This window comes from Melanerpes formicivorus, unplaced genomic scaffold (assembly GCF_026170545.1).
Source record: "Melanerpes formicivorus ecotype bairdi unplaced genomic scaffold, bMelFor1.0.p_v2 SCAF_1, whole genome shotgun sequence".
NCBI classification, from domain to species: domain Eukaryota; kingdom Metazoa; phylum Chordata; class Aves; order Piciformes; family Picidae; genus Melanerpes; species Melanerpes formicivorus.
This window is the reverse complement of record NW_027142353.1, coordinates 57,049,275-57,073,874: the sequence shown is the minus strand read 5'-3', so window position 1 is coordinate 57,073,874 and position 24,600 is coordinate 57,049,275. Positions and strand designations below refer to the sequence as shown.

The window sequence follows — 24,600 nt, the reverse complement described above, 5'->3', positions numbered from 1 at the left end:
GTGGAGTCACCATCACTGGAGGTGTTCAAGAGGAGACTTGATGGGGTGCTTGGTGCTATGGTTTAGTTGTTTAGGTGGGTTGGATTGGTTGATGGGTTGGACACGATGATCTTGAAGGTCTCTTCCAACCTGGTCTGGTCTATTCTATTCATTCCAGGAATTCTCAGAATTCCATGAAGTTCACTCTTTTTGGTTAGTCTTGTTAAATGGCTAATTCCTATGTGGGCATGTAGTGTTTTACTGTTCAGACTTGTGATTGAGCAGGGCAACAGTCCTCATTTGTTCAGATCTTTAATTTGCTTTATGTATTTGTAGACACTGCTGAACTTGGGGAGCAAAACTACCATTTAAATAACATTAATACATGTGAAAAAAGCCCTCTAATGTTCATGTATGTTTTGTTTTTCTCATTTTAGGAAGATAGGCTGGATTTGTTAGCTCTTTCACAGAAAATTCAGTATGTATATAGACATGAGTATGGGGATCACATGGAAATTTTCTGCCCAGTTGAAGGCCAAGCCTGCATTGCAAAACGGGAAGATGGGAATTGGTACAGAGCACAGATTACAGGTGAAGTATTGGTTGTTTCACTTTAATGTTTAATTGTTTTAATTGGAGCACCTCTCCTATGAGGACAGACTGAAGGAGTTGGGGCTGTTCAGTCTGGAGAAGAGAAGGCTTCCAGGTGACTTCATTGTGGCCTTCCAGTATCTGAAGGGGGCCTACAAGAAGGCTGGGGAGGGACTTCTCAGGATACCAGGTAGTGATAGGACTAAGGGGAATGGAATGAAGCTGGAGGTGGGGAGATTCAGGTTAGATGTGAGGAGGAGGCTCTTCACCATGAGAGTAGTGAAGCCCTGGAATGGGTTGTCCAGTGAGGTGGTTGGGGCGCTATCCCTGGAGGTGTTTAAGAGCAGGCTGGCTGAGGCTCTGGCCAGCCTGATCTAGTGTGGGGTGTCCCTGCCCATGGCAGGGGGGTTGGAACTAGATGATCCTTGTGGTCCTTTCCAATCCTGACTGATACTATGATAATGTCAAAAGGGATCAGGGAGGTGGTGTTCTGATGACCTCTGTTACCTGCATAGTGATGTCTATTTGATGTGTATTTAATTTTGTCAGTGTCTCAAAATGATTAGATGGAGAAGGACCAAAACACTAGCTCTGTCATTTTAGGGACCCCAAAGAGCTGACTTTTAAAGAATGCAGGTTTTGAACTGCATTATGGAGTATTTGGAGGTGAAACATTTTATGATTACATGGTATAAATGTGGATTTTACTCTGAAATTCTGGTGCTTTTAACCGTCATCAGATGCTCATTCTTTATTTTAATAACTTGGGTTGGTTTTATTTTGCTTTGAAGGACTGCCAAGTGATCAAGAAGTTACTGTCAAGTATGTTGACTTTGGCAACGTTGCTCACTTAACTCTTAAAGACATACGCAGAATAAGGAAAGAGTTCTTGAGCGTTCCAGAAAAGGTAAATCACTGCTTGCCTGAATTACTCAAAATCAGTATAATCTGAGTGGATGGAAGAAGCCTTTTTGAAACCAAGGGTGAGGAAGTCTTCTGAAAATGTAAAAATACATTTATACTATATGTAGGTTCCCATGAAATACAGAAATCACAGAAACATTCAGGTTGGAAGAGACCCTCAGGATCACCAAGTCCAACCCAATAACCTCTACAAAGTTTACCCCTAAACCGTATCCCCAACTCCAAAGGACCTTTAAAAACATCCAGGGTGGGTGACTCAAACACCTCCCTGAGCAGCACATTCCAATGCCTGACCACTGTTGCTGTGAATTTTTTTTCCCCCTATTGTCCAGTCCAAACCTACCCAGTTGTAGCTGGAGGCCACTTCTTGCTCTATCACTAATTACCTGTGAGAAGAGACCAGCACCAGCCTCTCCACAACATCCTTTCAGATGTTGCCATAAACGCCTCACCTTTATTCCAGCAGTTTCAGTAGTTCAAGTATGATTATTAAAATTATGAAACACTGTCAAAGGGATGAATAAAAGTTATTTGGACACTTATAAACATGGGGTTTGAGTCAATGTATACCAAACAGTTTCCATAGGCAGGACCTGGAATGAGTTTATTCACAGATTATGCATTTCCTCTCCTACTTGGGAATTTACTCACTTCACAGTATCACTAAGGTTGGAAGAGACCTCAAAGATCAAGTCCAACCTGTCACCACAGACCACATGACTAGACCATGGCACCAAGTACCATTACTCTGGTAACTTGCAAGCTTGCATAAGAAAAAACAAGTTGCTTTTGCTGTTAGCATTAACAGGAGTAATAGAAAGATGAGTAGACATAAATCTGGTGATGTGTTACTATGGGTTTAGATCTCTTCTGTTTTAAAACTGTTTAAGAATTTGAAATTCTTTGAAATATGATGGAAGACAAGATTGCAAAATCAGGCATTCACAAGGTTGGAGTATCAGAATGAGCTTGCATAGGTAAATATTCACTTATGATCACATACTGCATTGCCTCAAATGTCGTCATTGACAAGGTTAGAAATAGGTGGTTATAAGGGAAGTTGGGCTTGTACCAGCTAGTTAATACAGTTTGCAGACATATTGATGGACTTAGGTGGTGCAGAAATCTTGGCCAGGGCTGAAAGGTGGTTGTAGCCAGGAAGGGGTTAGTCTCTTTTCTTTAGCAACCAGCACCAGAACAAGGGGACACAGTCTCAGGCTGCGCCAGGGGAAGTTTAGGCTCAAGGTGAGGAGAAAGTTCTTCACCGAGCGAGTCGTTTGTCATTGGAATGTGCTGCCCAGGGAGGTGGTGGAGTCACTGTCCCTGGAGGTGTTCAGGAGAAGATTGGATGTGGCACTTGGTGCCATAGTGTAGTCATGAGGTCTGTGGTGACAAGTTGGACTTGATCTTTGAGGTCTCTTCCAACCTTGGTGATGCTGTGATGCTGTGAAATGGTCAGTGTTTAATGCAGTGTTGGTTCTTTTTTTAGAGGTTATTTAACCTGTTGGTCAGACTTATTCTCATATTCCTGACTACCTGTATCCTAATAATATCTGCACAAAACATTCGTATTTTGTATTATCTCTATTTCCTTTTTCTCTCCTTTTTTGTAACCTCTGTTAGTCTTCTTTCTTTTGGTGCAATGAACAAGATGGAAGAAACAGTAACATTCACAGATGATAAAAAGTTGAACTATGGTGTAGCCACCAAAGGTCGCAGTAAAGGTGATAAAAATAAGTTTATTCAAAGTACTTAATCTCATCTGATTTCCTGAGGGGGTTTTGTATTGTTGGTTTAGGGTTTTTTTATGTCTCCTAATTCATACCTTTCAGAAATGTCAGGAATGTTTTGGCAGAGGTACTGTGGTGCCTTTCTTCGTCACCTTTCTGTAGTAATGTTTACTGATCTCTGTGCTAATTCTGTTCCTCACCTTAAAGGGAGGCAAGAAATAAGCTCTTTCTGTTTCAACACAGTCTCAGGCTGCGCCAGGGGAGGTTTAGGTCAGATGTTAGGAAGAAGTTCTATACAGAGAGAGTGATTGCCCATTGGAATGGGCTGCCCGGGGAGGTGGTGGAGTCACCATCATTGGAGGTGTTCAGGAGGAGACTTGGTGGGGTGTTTGGTGCCATGGGTTAGTTGTTTAGGTGGGTTGGATTGGTTGATGGGTTGGACGCGATGATCTTGAAGGTCTCTTCCAACCTGGTTTATTCTGTGTATTCTCTTCTATGTATTCTATCTGAATTTGATGTTGATGCTCAGCTGCCAGCAGGGGGAGCAAGGAACACGTTAAATCAAACCAAGTAACAGCAATGTGGAACTAGAAGGCAAGGTCGTGCTGCCTTGCTGTGCTGCCTTGCTGTCCTGCCTGAGCGCAAAGCAAAGGCTGTGATTCGGCTGTAATGAGAGCATCTTGACTATAGAAAGATAATTTGGGTTCTTCTTTAGGCAATCAGGTGCAAGCTGGCTTTCATTGAGCCTTATGAAGGAACAAAGGAGTGGAACAGAAAAGCCAAGGAAAGATTTAAAGAAGTCACTGAGGATAAAACTATGTTGTGTTCAGTTGTTGGTAAGTATCAAAAGTGTATGTGTTTATATTTAAATACTATGGAATTGACTCAAATGCAGAAACATGAGCTTTAGTATTTTAACTAGTATTTATTTGAAACACATACATGCATGGAAAAGGTAGCCTGGAGTGATGATACCTTAAACATGAGCTAATTGGAGGAGACTTAGAACGATCCGTGCTGGAAGGGACCTCCATAGCTCATGTAGTCCAACCTCCCCACAGTCAGCAGGGACTTGTCGAGCCTTACCTCGAGTATGTCCAGGGAAGAAGCCTCAATCACCATCTTGGGCAACCTGTTCCAGTGTTCCACCACCTTCATAGTAAAGAACTTGTTGCTAATATCCAATCTAAATCTGCCCTTCTCTAGTTAACACATCTTCTACAGAAGCTCTTAAGTGATATAAGTATCCTGGTTTGTGAAGATGGACTTGATTCCAGAAGTTCTAGCTGTCCTTGACTTTTCCAGACATATTGGTAGCTGAGAGTGTGATGGCTGCTGCTCTAAAACATGGAGGAGGGATCAGACCACAGAGAGATGCCTCAGTAGTGCTTTTCTCAATACCATGTTTTGTTATTATGTAGCTACTTACTTTTCAGCAACTGCAGAGTGGTCGTTTGGAACACCTCTAATAAATTGAGCTGTAGTAGTTGGTTTCTTTGTGGTAAAGTATCTTGTAATTATGGGTGTAGTTTAAGTTAATTGTCTAGAGATGTGCAAAGATAAACTTCTATATATTGTTGATGGTCAGAATCAGTACTAAGTCAAATGTAACTTTACAAAATTCTCTTTTCCACTGCCATTTCCAAAGCCATAAATAATGTTTATACTGTAATTAAGTGGCACTAATTATGTTTGTATTATTCATTCACAGAAATTTTAAGTAATAACAGCTTAGCTGTTGAACTCTTCAATTCCTCTGCTGTTTGTGGAAGAAACTTCAGTATTAACTGTCAGCTAGTCGAAGAAGACCTAGCATCCTACATACCTGGGTAAATACACTGAGCATAACTTAAAGCATTTGAAAATTTCAAATTTCAAGCATTTCTGGCCAGCATTAGGAATAGTGTGGCCAGCAGGAGCAGGGAAGTCATCATGCCCCTGTACTCTGCATTGGTTAGGCTGCACCTTGAGTACTGTGTCCAGTTCTGGGCCACTCAGTTTAAGAAGGACATTGAAACACTTGAACGTGTCCAGAGAAGGGCAACAAGGCTGGGGAGAGGCCTTGAGCACAAGCCCTATGAGGAGAGGCTGAGGGAGCTGGGATTGTTTAGCCTGGAGAAGAGGAGGCTCAGGGGTGACCTCATTGCCCTCTACAACTACCTGAAGGGTGGTTGTAGCCGGGAAGGGGTTGGTCTCTTCTCCCAGGCAACCAGCACCAGAACAAGGGGACACAATCTCAAGCTGTGCCAGGGGAGGTTTAGACTCGAGGTGAGGAGAAAGCTCTTCACTGAGAGAGTTGTTAGGCATTGGAATGTGCTGCCCAGGGAGGTGGTGGAGTCACCATCCCTGGAGGTGTTCAAGAGGAGATTGGATGTGGCACTTGGTGCATGGTCTAGTCATGGGTCTGTGGTGACAGGTTGGACTCGATGATCCTCGAGGTCTCTTCCAACCTTGGTGATACTGTGGAAATACTGACTTTGCATACCAAAATTAATGGCTTGAGTATGTCACCTCCGGTGGCTTGAATTTACCACAATTCTCACCAGTTCATTACAAATCATTCATCAACTGATGGTAAGTTACAGAGCGTAACTCTGCAGTTTAGCATAGTTGAATTCTCAGACTCAATCTTGGCTCACACAATGAATTGTAATCATTTCAAAAGGTGGAGATGAAACATTTGCATCGTCCTTGTGGTGTGGTTAAATGCTAAATTTTCCAAACTGGTTATCATTCAGGTTCCCTTTCCCTTGTACCGCTTCTGAGTGCATAACTTGCACCTAGGGTAAGTCATCTTCCTAGAAAATAAATACTCCAGTAACCAGCTATGACAGCAACAGCCAGAAGATTTAGCAAGCCTGATGCAGGAGATGGGATTGATAATGTGATCTCATTGCTGTATTTAATTTGTTGGCTTTTTAAAAAGGTCATTCATGTACTGTGTGACTGGAAGTAGATCTTTACTCTTTCATTAATAATGTTTGAATACTGACAAGAAATACTGAATTGCTTTATATAAAGTTCCTATTCCAAAAGGAGATTCCTGAATTGGCTTTTTTCAGGAGGAGGCAAATAAGTAGGTTTTCATGTCTCTTCTCAGAAATAGAGCTAATTCCTAGGAACACTTCTCTTGTACTAGTCACAATCTTCAGTAAGACTTTTGTGAAGTTAAGCAGCTTGCTTTAAACCTGTGCGGCTGAATTGTTCTATTGTTGTCACTAAGGTATTTTATGTTGTTGCAGCTTAGATAATTGCTGCACACTGCACTTAGAGAGGTTTATTACTATCATATCAGTTACTGTGTATCACTAACTTCAATAATATGGATTTTCTGGTCACTCACCATTCTTCAGCTGGACTGGGGGAAAAGAAAATAGAAGAAACAGGAGCAAGAAGGCAGCGAAATCGCTTACCAGGTACTCTTGTGGGCAAACTAAGCTTAATTTAATTTATTGCTAATTAGCATCAATATTTAATTACCACTCCAGGCACTAGGACATAAAAGACCGACACTTCTAGCACCTATCCTCCCCATTTCCCAGGCTCCTCCTGCACCTCTCCACCACCACCTACTCCCAGGTTACAGTCAGTCCTCTCAGTGAGGCTGTGAAGAGTGCAGGGGATGGGAGTCAAAGCACAGAAATTTTTACCTGTTACTCATTCTTACTTGCTGTTTTCTTCCTGAGCTCTGGTGTGAGCCATCTACAGCCTTCAGTCCCATCAGGAGTGTGCCTGTTCCCCTACAGAAAAATTTATGCTCTTCTTACCTTGATGTTCTCTGTTATTTCTCTTCTGTTCTCTCCTCTCTCTGCCTGGCATTTTCTGCTCCTCATTAAATTAGATGTGCCATCAGCTTCACTGAAGGGCTCAGGCTCTAGAGGATCTGCTGTAGACAGCTGAAATGGGCTGTGTCCATTATGGGGCAGCACTTTCCAATTACCTGCATCTGGCAGGTTTGCATAAATAATTGTTAGCAGTATGTAGCTACAGTGTCTTACATCTCTAGTTGACACTGTTCCCCAAACCTTGTGCTGGCCTGGGGTGCAGCTCTAAACGCATACCAGCCCACTCTTGATTGGTGTTGGGCTTTATTCTGTACAGATCATGCAACTTAACACCTTAAACCTTGATGAAAACTTGATTTTCATGGCTGTACTTCATTTAGTACTTGGGAAGGTAATACTACCAGTTGTGTTTTATTTGTATCCTCAGGCAATGCTAGAAGGGTGAATGTTTGCTAATGTTAATATTCTTCTGAAAAGAGTATTTATACATCTTAGAAGTCCAATGTTGCAGCTTTCACTTGGAGACAGCCTTGATTCCTAAAAGCTTGATATTAATGAACTGATGTCTTTGAAGCCAGACACAAACTATGTTCAGCATTCCTGTTTGTGTTAGGCTTGCTTTTCCTGCTGGCAGGCTGCATTGCGTAGTGCTCTCATCTGTCAATAGAATCTGCAAGGATACTTTCTGAAGAATAATAAAAATAAGTTGCTCCCATGAGTGTTTCAGAAGTAGCATTTAGAAATAGTGTTGTGTTTTGTTGTGAGTTTATTCTGCCTTTTTAAATTACTTACTATTCTTCACTTTTCTTCACGTTGAATTATTCCTGTCATGTAGACCTGTGATTTTTTTTGGGCTCTTCTTCACTGTTTGAAGTAGATTTGAACTTTCCCTTCTAATTCCTTTCCACTGTTTACAGGTGCACTGCAAGTACTACTGTACAGCCCAATGAAACATGGGATGTTCCTGTAGAAGAAATTGCTGAAACCTTGGAAGCTGTGGATGAAGGGGATTTGAAATCACTTCCTGAGGAAGAGATACAAGCAAGAATTACTCATGTGGTATCTCCTAGTAAAATTTTTATACGGTGGCTGTCATCAGAACGTATAATGAAGAGGTAATAAAATGCAAACAACTTTTCTCATGGCATCCTTCTTACAGACTGGTGAAGTATAGTGCTACAGGCTGGGATCAGAGTGGCTGGAGAGCAGCCAGGTAGAGAGGGAGCTGGGGGTACTAGTTGATGGTAGGCTGAACATGAGCCTGCAGTGTGCCCCGGCAGCCAAGAGGGCCAATGGCATCCTGGCCTGCATCAGGAACAGTGTGGCCAGCAGGAGCAGGGAGGTCATTCTGCCCCTGTACGCTGCACTGGTTAGGCAGCACCTGGAGTGCTGTGTCCAGTTCTGGGCCCCTCAGTTTAGGAAGGATGTTGACTTGCTGGAACGAGTCCAGAGAAGGGCAACAAAGTTGGTGAGGGGTTTGAAACACGAACCCTATGAGGAGAGACTGAGGGAGCTGGGATTGCTTAGCCTGGAGAAGAGGAGACTCAGGGGTGACTTTATTACTCTTTACAACTACCTGAAGGAAGGTTGTAGACAGGCGGATGTTGGTCTCTTCTCCCAGGCAACCAGTACCAGAACAAGAGGACACAGTCTCAAGCTGTGCCAGGAGAGGTTTAGGTTGGATGTTAGGAAGAAGTTCTATACAGAGACAGTGATTGGCCCTTGGAATGGGCTGCCTGGGGAGGTGGTGGAGTCACCATCATTGGAGGTGCTCAGGAGGAGACTTGATGGGGTGCTTGGTGCCATGGGTTAGTTGATTAGGTGGGTTGGATTGGTTGATGGGTTGGATGCGATGATCTTGAAGGTCTCTTCCAACCTGGTTTATGAATCTAATTATAACAAACTGGTTAGGGTTGCATCTCACACTGGCTACTCCTTCAAATGCTTATTTTGCTTTGTTGAGGAAAGCATAGGAACAGAAGACAGATTGGCACTGTCGTTTAAGTGTTTGTGGTTCCAAATTAAGCATGTGATCTAACCTCTATTTCACAACAGTTTTAATGTATTAAATACTAGGGCCTGGTAAATGCAATACTGTCCAGAAAAATTGAATCTTTCTGCTATTTCTTTTTTTTCCTCCTTCCTTTATTGGATGTTTTGTAAAATCATACTGGTATCCCCAATCACAATTTAATCAAGCTATTGCTTTCAACATCATGCTAATACACCATTAGGAAAGTTTGAAGGCAATTTCTATCTATTCCTTTGGTAGACATTTAGGCAAGATTTAGGTTAGTGCCTACTATCTGAAGACAGTTAAAATATCAGTGCTTAGTGCAAGATTTGTATTTTCTGCCTCTTATTTCTCCTGTCATTTTTTTACTTGATTGTAACTATGTGGAGTCCCATTAAACTAGTCATGACACTAAACCACACCCAAGTCATTGATAGAAAATAGTGCATCTTTCAAACAGTGCTATACAGAAGGGTCAGGGGCACTTAGATTAATTACATTGTTTAAGAAAGCATGGTTGTTTTAGAGGATTTTTCATAGAATCAGTAAGGTTGGAAAAGACCTCAAAGATCAGCAAGTCCAACCTGTCATCCAAGACCTCATGAGTACTAAACCATGGCTTCAAGAGCCAGCATATTGGATGCGTTTTGAAGCTCACTCCATGTATTTCTAACGTTATAAAGAAAGTCTGCAATGCTGTGTGTCTGTTTCACTTTTACTGTGTGCTAGTTAGGTAGTAATTGACTAAATAAACCCTTTGCTCACTGGATAAATTTTTACCTCGAGGAAAATGGGATTTCTTAATGTTAGTTTGCAGGAGGAGATGTTCACCATCTATAAAGAATCCGAGCCACAGTCTGTGAAGTGGGAAGACAGTATGCACTGTGCTGTTTATCTGCAGGATTTGAAGCAGTGGCAAAGAGGTCAGATAAGCAGGATTGTCTCTGAAACAAGTGCAGAGGTAAACTTTATAGGAACTGGAAATGGGGCTTTCTGGTTTTCATCATCTGCTTTCTATGGCTAGGAGCCCTCAAACAGCTGTTTAACCATGTCAGAATGAAAAACCAAAGTGTGGAGGGGAGGTTGTTTAGCAATTCTAGGTTTACAAATTTAAATGCACCAGTATAACTGAAGCACAAGAAATCTCCTTATTCAAGTAATAGCCTTTGTCAAGTCATTGGACCCCATCTCAGCTGATCTGGGGTTTGTCCTCGTGGTATGCTGTGGTAGTCCTTTGTGGTACTTCAGTACAAAGGCCATTTGTTGATTCCTGGTAATACTTGTTTGAATTGTATTGACCTATTGAGGCATGCTTTGAATTCTAAGAGGGTTTTTCTTGTTTCCTTTCTTGTCTGTAACAGGTAGTACTTTATGATTCTGGACCCCAAAGAGCAGTAGATATCAGCTGTCTAAGAAAGCTTGACGAAAATATGAAGATAATTAAGACATTAGCTGTAGAGTGCTCCTTGGCAGACATAAGGTAGCATTTCCCTCATGCTGAGTGACAGTATTAGCAACCTAATAATAAGATTATGTAGTGTCTTCCTGATTTAGCAGAGATATCTGAGATTCAGATGTGAGAATAAAGAAGAAATGGGATGGTGGCTGGGATTTGCTTTATAAAAGTGGTTTTTTTTTCCCCTGAGAGTTATTCTGCACAGAAACTGTGCTATAGAAAGAAAGAATACTTACAGTATGAATTCTAAACCATTGTACAGATGATAGAGGTTTCTCTTACTTTGCTGAATGTCTTTTTTTTTCCCTTGGCTCAGAATTTGAGATTAATTAGGTCTCATGAAAATGTGCAGGAGGTTTCTCTTTGCTGGACTGCAGACAAAAGAGGACCAACGTATTGTGCATTACTTTATGTGCTGTCTGTATTGTGAAGAAAAAAGAGTCAAGATTGTAATACCTGTTTGCTTTGTTCTACTAAGACAGGTGTCAGACTTCTGGAACTCATAGTCCCCCTCATTTTAATGTTTTGGGGTTCTGTTTTTTTAATTCTTTCTGTCATGTCAATCCTGAGATTAGTTAATAACTTCTTTTTACTGTTGACTGGAATATTGTGGGTTATTTTCCCTCCTGAAGTTTATGCAATTAAAAAAAAATCTCAGTAAGAGGAAGGGTTTGCTCTTAAGCTTATGAGATGCTAGCTTCTCCTGTAGTAAAGATCAGTTTTGTTCTGTGTTAGACCAACAGGTGGAAGCACACAGTGGACAGCAACAGCATGTGAATATTTGTCCTATTACCTAGTGGGGATGCAAGTGAAAATAATCATACAGGTTTGTAATCAAAACCAGCAGTATTTGTTAAATTCTTTCAGACCCTCTGTCTTTTGTAGTTTGGGTTTGTTGGTTTTTTTCTTGAATGTTTTCACTATTCAGAAGTCCTGAGTGGAAGTTGCTTAGATTGCTTTTTACTGTAGGGGAAAGATGCTTTTCATTTTTTCTGCTTTACTTTTGTTATTGTTTGACTGCCCAGGGTGGTAAGAACACAGTCTAAGATACATATTCATCATAGTATCAGTCAGGATTGGAAGGGAACACAAGGATCATCTAGTTCCAACCCCCCTGCCGTGGGCAGGGACACCCCACACTCGATCAGGCTGGCCAGAGCCTCAGCCAGCCTGCTCTTAAACACCTCCAGGGACAGGGCCTCAACCACCTCCCTGGACAACCCATTCCAGGGCTTCACCACTCTCATGAGGAAGAACTTCCTTCTCACGTCCAGCCTGAATCTCCCCACCTCCAGCTTCATTCCATTCCCCCTAGTCCTATCACTACCTGACATCCTGAGAAGTCCCTCCCCAGCCTGTTGTTACTGAAGAATAATACTTATGTCTTTGGATATAAGTACTATCTTTGGATGCTGACAGCTTTTATGGACAGATGAGCAAGATTGTCATATTCATGGTGAGGCTTATTTCAGCAGCTACTGTATTAGTTTTCAAGCCTGAGAAAATGAAAGAACCAGTCCAGTGATGCACAGACATCATGAGTAATTTGTTTCTTCCTCTGGTGGGGAAAAAAAAATAGTAGTCATGAGGGTTTGATTTGCTTGCTGCCTATTGACACCTATCAGTGAGGCTTTACAGTGTGCCCCTCAGTTTAGGAAGGATGTTGACTTGCTGGAACGTGGAACACAAACCCTATGAGGAGAGACTGAGGGAGCTGGGGTTGCTTAGCCTGGAGAAGAGGAGACTCAAGGGTGACCTTATTGCTCTCTACAACTACCTGAAGGGAGGTTGTAGACAGGCAGAGGTTGGTCTCTTCTCCCAGGCAACCAGAACAAGAGGACACAGTCTCAGGCTGCGCCGGGGAGGTTTAGGCTGGATGTTAGGAGGAAATTCTACACAGGGAGAGTGATTGCCCATTGGAATGGGCTGCCTGAGGAGGTGGTAGAGTCACCATCACTGGAGGCGTTCAGGAAGAGACTTGATGGGGTGCTTGGTGCCATGGTTCAGTTGATTAGGTGGTGTTGGATGATAGGTTGGACACAATGAGCTTGAAGGTCTCTTCCAACCTGTTCTGGTGCTGATAAGCAAAGTTACTTATGAATTGGTTTAAAGCTCCTGCTGGAGGAAAATAGTATTTGGCAATTCATTCTGATAGCTGAGAGAAGAAAAGTTTGACTCTCTTACTTTTTCTGTGTACTGTCTAGAACAGTTGGTAAAATGCTGGGGACTGTGATGTGGATAAAACACATTTTGTGTGTGCTGATGTGGACATCAGTTGTTCAGTGAAGTCTGATTTGCAGTCAGTACCAATGCAATGTAAAGCACACCTGTGGCTTATGCACTGTGTTGCCCATCTCTCTTATTTTGTCATTTTGTTCCAGGAAAGTGCTGTGGCTTGTGCACTGCCTGTGAAAATACTTTTCAAAGACGAAACAGGAAAGGTGACTGACATTTCAGAACACCTTGTTAAAAAGGGGTTAGCCTTTAGAAACAAAAGGTTTGGATGCTTTTTCTTTTATATTCTTTCAGACTCTCATATTCTTCACTTTATGATACACTAACAACTAAAACAAAAGTTTGGATTGCCCTCTATAGAATATGTACCAACAGAGCTCCCATCTTTAGTGACCTTATCTGAGTTACTAGTTGTATTCCAGTGCATGGTTCAGTTCTCTGTGGTGGTAGATTAGATGTTTGTCATTTTAAGATGCATTTTCCATCTTTGTGTGTTTGGATTTTTGCTACTTTTGTTTTATTCTTTGGACTTTTTAAAGTCTTTGTCAGTTAATATGTTGATGTGATTTGATTAAATCTGCCAGAACTGATAAAGCTGATGTGACTTGCTCAATCTCCAAGGAATATCTTGAAGCACATTCAGAGCAAGAGAACGCACAAATGAATGGTTGTCATTCAGACACTCCACATGCAAGAGTCAGCACTGCTCCGGAGGGAAGCATGGTTGTTTCAGAGAGTGAACAGAAATCAGACCAAGCACATGAGTCACCGTTTCCTTCAGGAATGGGTGAGATGTATACATCCCCCATTATACCTGTGGAGAGAATTTTTCAAGCTGCAGTAAGTTACGTTGGATGCGATGGAACTATTTACATAATACCGAAAGCATATGGTAAGAAAGTGCATTATAAACCTAATAGCTTCAGTATACCAGATTGCACCCAATGCATGTTCTTGTTTGTGTTATGGATCAGAACACAGTTCTGGGATATTCCTGCTGGGGAGGATTACTGTTGGGAGGGGGTGAGACCTGTGGCGTGGGGGGTGAGAAATGTGTGCTAGTGCTTTACAGCAGTGGGGAGAGGTCTGGCACTTCCTGGCAGGTGGCACCTTGTCCTTAAGCCCACTAGATAGGACTCTTCTGGTCCTCCACCCTCCCCAGGCATCAAAACCCCAAGTGCTCAGGCAGGTAGGTTACAGCTTCTCAGCACTGGGTGAAGCAGTGTGTGTTTTGTCTTACAGTGTTCAGATTGTGGTATCTTTTCCTAATAACAATGAAGATACAGTCCTAAAGATTCTCATAATTTATCCTGGTTCTCAAATATTACTGGATATTTTGTTTTCCTTAGTGTGAGCTCAGTGCCCAGTTTCCTTGGGCTCTTTTGGGTTGTGATAGATTCTGTATCTCTTAATATTTTCTGTTTGTACTGTTTAAAAGTCCCCTCAGTTTAAGAAGGACATTGAGACACTTGAACGTGTCCAGAGAAGGGCAACAAGGCTGGGGAGAGGCCTTGAGCACAAGCCCTATGAGGAGAGGCTGAGGGAGCTGGGATTGTTTAGCCTGGAGAAGAGGAGGCTCAGGGGAGACCTCATTGCCCTCTACAACTACCTGAAGGGTGATTGTAGCCAGGAAGGGGTTGGTCTCTTCTCCCAGGCAACCAGTACCAGAACAAGTGGACACAGTCTCAAGCTGCGGCAGAGGAAGATTAGGCTGGAGGTGAGGAGAAAGTTCTCCACCGAGCGAGTCATTCGTCATTGGAATGTGCTGCCCAGGGAGGTGGTGGAGTCACCATCCCTGGAAGTGTTCAAGAGGGGATTGGATGTGGCACTTGGTGCCATGGTCTAGTCATGAGGTCTGTGGTGACAGGTTGGACTCGATGATCCTCGAGGTCTCTTCCAACCTTAGCGATACTGTGAAAGGTACGTTTTGATCTGACACACGCAAGTCTTCAGTAACAGCATAATATATTGTGCTGTAGAGAAATGTTTTCATATGAGAACATGAGTTATTGTAATTTTTTTACTCTAAGTACATTTAACTAATAGATCATATAAAAACTTGAAATGCAGCCTACAGTAACTCCCCTTGCCTAAGACTCTGTGCTTGCAGTTGTTGCTGTAGACTGCAGCTATAGCAGAAGAGTATCTACTGGACACCTGTTTGGTGTTCCTTCATGGTGTTTCCCTACCACTGCTTCTGGGAATGTGTTGTCTTGCTCATGGAGAGGCTCTTATATTACAGTATCACCAAGGTTGGAAGAGACCTCAAAGATCAAGTCCAACCTGTCACCTAAGACCTCCTGACTAGACCATGGCACCAAGTGTCACATCCAGTCTCTTCTTGAACACCTCCAGGGACGATGACTCCACCACCTCCCTGGGCAGCACATTCCAATGGCGACCGACACTCTCAGTGTAGAACTTTCTCCTCACCTCGAGCCTAAACTTCCCCTGGCACAGTTTAAGACTGTGTCCTCTTGTTCTGGTGCTGCTGCAGTGTCAGTTGCAAAATTTAGGGAGCCTTCCTCTCAGATTAGACTCCAGAATTACTAATGGCTTTGCAACTGGAAATGGAGTTTACTTTTTGTTTAAATTAGTAACTTGTTTGCTTATACTAGACATGGAGTATACATGTTGTATCAGTGGTGAAAAATACATTTTGGAGTAGCACTTGTATTGTGTGTTTATGTGTCTTTATCTGAATCTGCTGAGTTGTAGTGATTGAAGTAATATGCAGTAATAACACACTATTTGGAAAGTATTAATTTTTTATTACTACTCTTACCCCCAGAAATTAAACTGAAGAAATTGATGACAGAAATACAAAGTAAATTCAGATGCCTTGGTCTTCTGGGACCATACCACTGGAAAAAGGGAGAAGCTTGTGTTGTAAGAGGTTCAGATACCATGTGGTATCGAGGAAAAGTGGTAGAAGTCGGTGGCAGTACCCTACAGGTAAATTTGATTCTATGAAGGGTGTGAGTGTGTGAACATGTGCACATGTATGCTTAAAAAAAAAAAAGAACAAATAATATAATCCTCGAAAATAAACTTATGATCACAGTTTTTTTCATTCAGCTGACCTCACTATCCAGATGCTCATTCTGCTTAAATGTGTGAGAGTTGTCCTGATTTTCACATTTATTTTAGAGATTATACCGTCTGTTTCAGTTGCCACTATTTTTCCCATAGTTGGCCCAGTGATCATAAATGTTCTTAAGTAAAAAACTACCCTTGACACCTCGAGTACTGTGTCCAGTTCTGGGCCACTCAGTTTAGGAAGGATGTTGACTTGCTGGAGCGTGTCCAGAGAAGGGCAACAAAGTTAGTGAGGGGCTTGGAACACAAGCCCTATGAGGAGAGGCTGAGGGAGCTGGGGCTGCTTAGCCTGGAAAAGAGGAGACTCAGGGGTGACCTTATTGCTCTCTACAACTACCTGAAGGGAGGTTGTAGACAGGCAGAGGTTGGACTCTTCTCCCAGGCAACCAGCACCAGAACAAGAGGACACAGTCTCAGGCTGCACCAGGGGAGGTTCAGGCTGGAGGTCAGGAGGAAGTTTTACACAGAGAGAGTGATGGCCCATTGGAATGGGCTGCCTGAGGAGGTGGTGGAGTCACCATCATTGGAGGTGTTCAGGAGGAGACTTGATAGGGTGCTTGGTTACGTGGTTTGGTTGGTTGGTGTTGGATGATAGGTTGGACACGATGATCTTGAAGGTCTCTTCCAACCTGTTCTATTCTATTCTAAATCCTTTTTAGGTTTTTGTCTTATTTTGATGTTGTTATAAGTGGAATGCTTTGAAAACACTTAGGTTTACACTCCCCTTGCCCTGTCCCCACTCAAAGTCAAGGGGGGGGTCTTCATTTTGAATTCTTTCTGCTGCTTGAGTCTGGCATGCTTTCTGAATGCGGGTTTGTAAACCTGACACCATCCTAATTCACAATTTTTTTTAATTCTCTAAATTTTAAACTGCTGTGGGTTACAGAATAGAATAAAACAGGTTGGAAGAGACCTTCAAGATCATTGCATCCAACCTATCATCCAACACCATCTAATCAACTAAATCACGCAACCACGCACCCTATCAAGTCTCCTCCTGAACACCCACAATGATGGTGACTCCACCGTCTCCCTGGGCAGCCCATTCCAATGGGCTATCACTCTCTGTGTGTCGAACTTCTTCCTAACCTCCAGCCTAAACCTCCCCTGGTGCAGCCTGAGACTGTGTCCTCTTGTTCTGGTGCTGGTTGCCTTGGAGAAAAGACCAACCCCCTCCTGGCCACAATCTCCCTTCAGGTAGTTGTAGAGAGCAATAAGGTCACCCCTGAGTCTCCTCCTCTCCAGGCTAAACAACCCCAGCTCCCTCAGCCTCTCCTCATAGGGCTTGTGTTCCAAGCCCCTCCACAGCTTTGTTGCCCTTCTCTGGACTTATTCCAGCAGCTCAACATCCTTCCTAAACTGAGGGGCCCAGACCTGGACACAGTACTCGAGGTGTGGCCTAACCAGTGCAGTGTACAGGGGCAGAATGACCTCCCTGCTCCTGCTGGCCACACTGTTCCTGATGCAGGCCAGGATGCCATTGGCCCTCCTGGCTGCCTGGGCACAGTGCAGGCTCATGTTCAGTTATTACACAAAAGATAATATTTCTTACAAGGCAAGTTTAGAAACTGAATTTTTAATCTGCCAAACCATTTATTTTAATTCTTCATTTCCACTTTCACATTACTTGCATAGCAGCAAGCCATTTGTAGTGGTGCGGATGCTTTAGCCCACAGGCGCCCACAATAAAAGCACAGCTAAACTCAGCCTGAGAAGCGAATGGGAAGCTGTATTTTACAAGCAATAATGAAATGCAATGAATATGTACAAAATACACAGTATTTACATTATTGTGCAAGAATTTACAGGAAAGAACACAAACACAGATCCTCCCAAGGAGAATTCCCCCTTGGGTGCCCCCCAGACCTCTCTCTCCCTCCTCCCCTTTCCTCTAGTAGTTAATTAGGTGAAAAAGGAGAAAGAGAGAAAAAAGGATGTTAAGGGGAATGCATTAGATCAAAGCAGTTGTTAAGAAAGTTAGTTATTCTTATCAGTTTGCAGTTCAGGGTTGATATGCATGGAGTCTGGCCAAGAATGAAAGTCAGAACAGACTGAAGCTGAAGTGAGTGAGAGAAAGAATGTTAGTGATATTTGCTATGGTACATCTCACATCTGACCAATGAAATTCGTTTGGAACTATTCTTTGTTTTCCTTTTTACACACAATCATTCAGCTATAGGATTCTGCAGCTGTCCTTTCCTTAAAGGCACAGCCTTTAAGGCTGTCACACCATTGTTTTTTCCTCCAGAAGAGTGAATACTGTGAGTGAGTGTTTTCTTCTATTAAACTTGCCTGAATTGTTTCAGGAAAGCTTTTCTTTTGCTGTAGGTACAGTACATAGACATTGGTTGCACTGAGAAGATTCTTTCATGTCATCTGTATCCAACTACATTGTACACTGCTATTCCTCCCTTTTGCATACCGTGTCAACTCTACAAGACAGTGCCAGTGAGTAATGGTGACTTTGAAGATACTTTAGGTAGATACTCAAATGTGGATTCACTATTTAGTCATACACAGGTTGAAATCAGATGTTGGCATTTTTTTCTTGCCTACAAGGATTCAGGGAATAGTTGTTGAGGATTGTTTCAGCAAGGCAGCCTCTTAGCAGGAACTGCCAAATTGCTTTGTGGAATAAGTGTGCATGCCTCAAAAGCATGTCACTGGAGTTCAATCTTTGTGAGACAGGACACTGCAGTAGCTGGCAGGATGATACTCTGAAGTAATAGTTTTTCAGTAGCTGCAACAAGTAGCAAATCCTGGATTTCTTAATATTAAATGACCAGAAAGCTGTTAAAACTTTCCTGCAAAAGTGTATCTATCATTCTGAACTTAGTTGTGTAGGAAACAATCTGTTATGCTAAACTAAAACAAGAGAATTGTTGGGGGGGGGGGGAGTGTTAGTTATAATTGATGTGTAAATAACATTTACAGGTCATGGTATCTAATTCAAATTTAGTGAGTTGATTACTGAAGGAAAACTTTTTATTACTGGAAGCAGTTCAATGATAAATACATTTGGAAGGCAAACAGATATTGCAGGGAACCAAATATTTAAAGCATCCTGTGCTTTCTGTTGTCTGTTAAGTTATCTTGTGTTAATTCTGTATCTTTGGGTTATGCTTTGGGTAATTGTGCACAGGTACATTGCCATGTATGTAGTAAAGGTTGGCAAGCAGCATTTCTGAGCCACTTAAACATCTGAAAATTGCTGCTCAGCTCTGTCACACAGTAAGTTTCAATGTACCAAATAGCAGATAATGTTTAAACAGTTGTAGACTAATCAGACTAATGATTTATGCTTTCAGATAAGTTTTGCAATCCTAACCATGTATTTCATCTTACTGTGTTAACAATAGTGAGAGTATTGCTTGTTCAGAATTTTAATGGGGGGATTCTTGCTTTTCATCACATAGATTGGAAATTTTTGGCAGCAGGATGCAGTAGCTTGCCTTCAAGAACTACTTACAAAAGAAGAGGTTGAAATACATGTTCAGGTAGCTTAATTTATTCATAGGTGTGGGATGAGGCTTACTTTTGGTTCTTTTTCTACCTTGGGTTAAGAACAAAGGTAAAGGCATATAGCAGTAAATGTGTTTCTTACACAAAACCCCAAACTAATGTTATTTCTCCTATGACTCTTATCTCCAATATAGTTTTCAGGCCTTAAATGTGTCCTTTAGATTCATTACTATTTTTTGGTTCTCCTATATTGTGTTTATATTCTGACAACCTACACACCAACAGCATACATTCTTGTCTATTGATCTTTAAACTATGAACCTTTGGCATGATTAAATACAGGCATGCTTAAATTAATATCTTAAAATTACACAGAAAGGCATAGTCTGTATTGTCTGAAAACCTACAATTTCAGGTAGCTTAACTGCTTACTGCTATTTCTGAAAGAGAAGGGTTTCATGATGAGTGAGCAAGCATGGGATGTTTCAGAGAGTGAGTGGTTGGTGCTGCCTTACCCAGGAGATGCACTCCCATTTGTATCATTAACTGATCCTAATAGCCATCCTTACTGGTTTTGTGTCTTTGATGGATGAGTATATTGGCACAGAGGAATGACAGGTTTGAATTTCCTAGTCCCTGTTTCTAAAACCTCAGTCACACTGTGAGAGTCTTTTTTTGCCTTGCCTGAGTAGGAATTACCAGATAACCCATGGGGTAAGCTGTCCATCAGCCTGTATTTTGGTGGAACCTCGCTCTCTTCCTTCATGGCCTATCAGAAGTACTGTGTTGCTGAAGATTGTGAGGACATATCAAAGCAGGTGGGATATGTGTGTGTCTTTTGCTGTGGTTACTCTGACATTAAAAAGATTGCTGAGGTGTTCGTTGTGATTTTTTTTCTATTTTTTTTGGGTGTTTCTGTCCAGTTTTGTGCTGTAAACCAGAGTAAGGCTAAGTACACAGCTCTTCACGTAACAAGCACAGATAGGTTGTGTTGATAAGGTTGTATGGGATAGTGAACTCCCAAGAATTTGGTCTTGGACTCCTTACTGAAAAGCAATTTTTTGCATTTCAGTTTAAAGTCCACTTACTTTTTGTGTTCCCCTGAAACACAAAATGGTAGGAATAGAGCAATACTTTTGTCACTCAAAGGGATTAATTAATTATATAAATAGATCAAGGATGGGGATGTTCAAAAGTAAATTGAATCAAGCCCTGAGGAGAGAGACTTGGGGGTGCTGGTGGATGAGAAGCTCAACATGAGCTCTGTGTGCACTTGCAGCCCGCAAAGCCAATCAGATCCTGGGCTGCATCAGGAGAAGTGTGGCCAGCAGGTCAAGGGAGATGATCCTTCCCCTCTACTCATCTCTGGTGAGACCCCACCTGGAGTACTGTGTCCAGTTCTGGAGCCCCTGTTACAAGAGGGATATGGACATGCTGGAACGTGTCCAGAGAAGGGCCACAAGGATGATCAGAGGGCTGGAGCACCTCTGCTATGAGGACAGACTGAAGGAGTTGGGGCTATTCAGTCCGGAGAAGAGAAGGCTCTGAGGTGACCTAATTGTGGCCTTCCAGTATCTGAAGGGGGCCTACAGGAAGGCTGGGGAGGGACATCTCAGGTAGTGATAGGACTAGGGGGAATGGAATGAAGCTGGAGGTGGGGAGATTCAGGCTAGATGTGAGGAGGAAGCTCTTCACCATGAGAGTGGTGAAGCCCTGGAATGGGTTGTCCAGGGAGGTGGGGCGCCGTCCCTGGAGGTGTTTAAGACCAGGCTGGCTGAGGCTCTGGCCAGCCTGATCTAGTGTGGGGTGTCCCTGCCCATGGCAGGGGGGTTGGAACTAGGTGATCTTTGTGTTCCCTTCCAGCCCTGACTGACACTATGATACTAAGTATTTAAATAGAGGCCTAGTGATTTCTAAGGGAGTTACCTAGGTTCTTCATTCCAAGTGTCTGGGTTATCAATCTGCTGCTCTTTAGAGGGCTCAAATTTTCACCAAACTCATTTGTCGTAACACAAAATAATTAGAGAAGTAACTTCTCTGTACTTTTTTCCCTTGGAGTCTGAGAGGATTTAGTTTAAACTACACATGCTTTGTTGCTGTGTTTTAATTCTGTTTGAGCTTGCCAATGTATTTCTCCTTCCAGCAGGAGTCTCTGCTTCATAAAATAACTTTTTGCAGAGCACACGGCTGTCACTGATCTAAGTCTTGGCACATGTGCCAGTGGCCTTGTGATACAGTTAGAAAAATCTCTCTGTTACAACTGAGTTAGCATGGAAAACTTTCAGCAGACTAAATATGGATCTTGAAAGGAGATTTGTACTCAAAACAAAAATGAAATCTGGAAAACAAAGCTGTGTAAGAAGGCTGTAAGCAAGAATCATTCAGAAAGCCTGGATTGTTTCCACAAGAAGTACAGCTTTGAACAGATCCATTCCCAAAACAAGAGGTTCAGAACAGTTTGTAAGGAAATGCCTATCAGAGATGTTCAGTTGTAGACCAGCAAAGGAGCAAGGTGTCCAGGGCTTGAACTGGTTCCAGAAGTAGAATCTTGGGAACAGCACAGAATAACAGAATGTTAGGGGCTGGAAGGGACCTCAAGAGATCATCTAGTCCAACCCCCTCACCAGAGCAGGATCACCTGCACCAGATAACACAGGAATGCATCCAGGCAGACTCTGAATATTTCCAGAGAGGGAGACTCCACAACCCCCTTGGGCAGCCTGTTCCAGTGTTCTGTTATCCTCACAGTGAAAACTTTTTTTCTTGTGTTGCCATGGAATTTCCTATGCCTCAACTTCCACCCTCTGCCCCTTGTCTTGTTGTAGGGCATCACTGAGAAGGGCCTGTCCCCATCCTCTTGGCACTCACCCTTTACATACTTATAAACCTTAATGAAGTCACCCTCAGTCTCCTCCATGCTAAAAAACACTCAGCTCCCTCAGTCTCTTCTCATAAGGAAGATGTTCCACTCCCTTAAGCAGGAGTGGGAAGAGTGCATACTTTCAACAGAAAATAGTTCAACTATCTTTTGTTTTCTTAAGGGCTGACTTGCTCTGTCAGTTTGCAGTAACATTGGATGTGACATTCAGTTAGTCTCTGCCAATTAATTGCTATTATAGGTTTTCTTTCTAAATATCTTCTCTCTTTAAAGGGAATCCCATACTTAATGGATTAGTTGGTTTTTTTTTAATTAACACAAATTAAATCAGCAAGTCAGTATGTTAGGAACACTTCAAAGATGCATTCTTTATATTTGAAAATTAACTGGCTCACGCTGGTTTGGTTATCTCTTATCTAAAGCTTTTTTACAAACCTAAATGCTGATTTGTTTTTGTTGTTTGTTTGTTGCTGAGGGGCTTGGAACACAAGCCCTGTGAGGAGAGACTGAGGGAGCTGGGGTTGCTTAGCCTGGAGAATAGGAGGCTCAGGGGAGACCTTCTTGCTCTCTACAACTACCTGAAGGGAGGTTGTGGACAGGCAAAGTTTGATCTCTTCTCCCAGGCAACCAGCACCAGAACAAGAGGACACAGTCTCAGGTTGTGCCGGGGGGGGTTTAGGCTGGAGGTTAGGAGGAAGTTTTACACAGAGAGAGTGATTGCCCATTGGAATGGGCTGCCTGAGGAGGTGGTGGAGTCACCATCACTGGAGGTGTTCAGGAGGAGACTTGATAGGGTGCTTGGTGCCATGGTTTAGTTGTTTAGGTGGTGTTGGATGATAGGTTGGACACTATGATCTTGAAGGTCTCTTCCAACCTGGTTTATTCTATTGTATTGTATTCTCAGGGACACAGTGTTTACATTATTAGATAACTCCTTTTGAACCAGAAATCATACTAAAGCTAGTTTGCATGTTGTTACTTAATACAGTGTTTGACCAAAGTCTGTCTTGGTCTAGGGGCTACTTGAAGGAGACATTCGTAGTTTTCCTTCATACGTCTTGCCACAGCTACCTGTTCCAGGAGACACCTTTCCTGTCAGAGTTACCCATTTGGTGTCCCCTAAGGAGGTATGTTTTGTAAACATCTCTCATGTGTTGCAGAGAGGAAAAGCTGCAGTCTCATCATGCTTGTGCAAAGGAAATCATGGCTAACAATTCCAGACAATACAAGAAAGCATTAGTAAGATTGAAAATGCTGTTGAGCTGTTGGTGCAGATGGTTGTGCAATGCAACTATCTGAATAATCTCTCACTCAAAATACCTCTTGGGTGAGGGCAAAGAAATAAATACCATTTCCCTCAAAAAAAAAGATTGTAAGAATTGCAACACATGGGTACATTCTGATATGTGCATTCCTTTCATTCTTTCTTTTAATAGTGAGATTGATGCCAGTAAGTCATGACTCTATTCTAATGTTGGGGGAAAAAAAAGTGTCAATACAAAGTTATTCATCAATTGAGTAAAGAAGAGAGCAAGGATGTGCTGAACCTTTAGAAGATGGGAACAAGTAATTTTCTATTAATTCTAGATAACTGATGGAATTTGAAGGTTCTAAGTCATTAGCAAAATTAATATGAGCCTTTTCTTTGAGTAGGTATACATTTGCTTTGAACCTCCAAAGAACATTGTGAAGCAGTCTGACACAGAGGGAGATGCCAACTGTGATTCTGAGTTGGAGAGCTTTGATGAAGCCCTGAAGTGGTGTAATGAAACTGTGGAGTCCCTTCCTGTACTAACATGCTTCCAGAAAGGTACATCAGAGCCTTTGTTTTCCTTTAGTTTCATGGGGATGTGCACGAAGCCTGAAAGTATGCTTGAAGAATATGAATCATTCCATTTCTCTGTATCTTTAAATAAAACCACACTACACCATGAAATTGAGACTTTTCTGTCTCAGACTTCTGATGCCAGTTAAAGCTGATGAGCCGAGTTTAGCTTGCATATGACAGTCATACAGCTTCAGTGGCAGTCCCCTTAAGGGAAAAGTTTTAGCTCTGAATATTTTGCCATTAAATCTTAAAAAGACACAAGTAACATACAGAATCAGAAATTATGTGAACCCTAAAGGGCATCATTTCACTTCAATTGTGTGTTCCTCCATTTAGGCAAAAGATGAGCTTTAGTTGTCCATGGCTGCTGAGGCTAAAATAATATCATGTATGTGGCTTTAAAACTTTGTGAAGAAACCAATTATTGCCAATACTTGGTTCCAGCAACTAGTAAAATTCTGGTTGAGGCTTAAGGTATCCTCTGCCTCCAGACTGTTGCCTGTTCTCTTACAGCTAGCCTGTTTACTACCTGAAAAGTGCAAGTGAGTTAAAGTTGCAGAGTTTAAGTGTTAAACAGTTTGGATCTCTCCTGAACAAGCAATTCCTGTTAATTCCCCTC

General features: G+C 42.2%; 1 protein-coding gene across 1 annotated transcript in view; it reads left to right on the top strand.

Annotated features, from left to right (window-relative positions):
* RNF17 (ring finger protein 17) overlaps window positions 1–24,600 on the top strand; it is a 54,124-nt gene that overhangs the window by 24,974 nt on the left and 4,550 nt on the right. Inside the window, exons 19-35 of the mRNA XM_068147881.1 lie at window positions 417–570; window positions 1,362–1,477; window positions 3,940–4,060; window positions 4,936–5,053; window positions 6,578–6,640; window positions 7,927–8,124; window positions 9,834–9,984; window positions 10,385–10,503; window positions 11,215–11,305; window positions 12,861–12,976; window positions 13,299–13,606; window positions 15,506–15,669; window positions 18,142–18,261; window positions 19,230–19,310; window positions 19,968–20,093; window positions 23,170–23,280; window positions 23,807–23,963. Of these exons, the coding sequence (XP_068003982.1) occupies window positions 417–570; window positions 1,362–1,477; window positions 3,940–4,060; window positions 4,936–5,053; window positions 6,578–6,640; window positions 7,927–8,124; window positions 9,834–9,984; window positions 10,385–10,503; window positions 11,215–11,305; window positions 12,861–12,976; window positions 13,299–13,606; window positions 15,506–15,669; window positions 18,142–18,261; window positions 19,230–19,310; window positions 19,968–20,093; window positions 23,170–23,280; window positions 23,807–23,963 (2,314 nt within the window). The remainder of the gene's footprint in view (window positions 1–416; window positions 571–1,361; window positions 1,478–3,939; window positions 4,061–4,935; window positions 5,054–6,577; window positions 6,641–7,926; window positions 8,125–9,833; window positions 9,985–10,384; window positions 10,504–11,214; window positions 11,306–12,860; window positions 12,977–13,298; window positions 13,607–15,505; window positions 15,670–18,141; window positions 18,262–19,229; window positions 19,311–19,967; window positions 20,094–23,169; window positions 23,281–23,806; window positions 23,964–24,600) is intronic.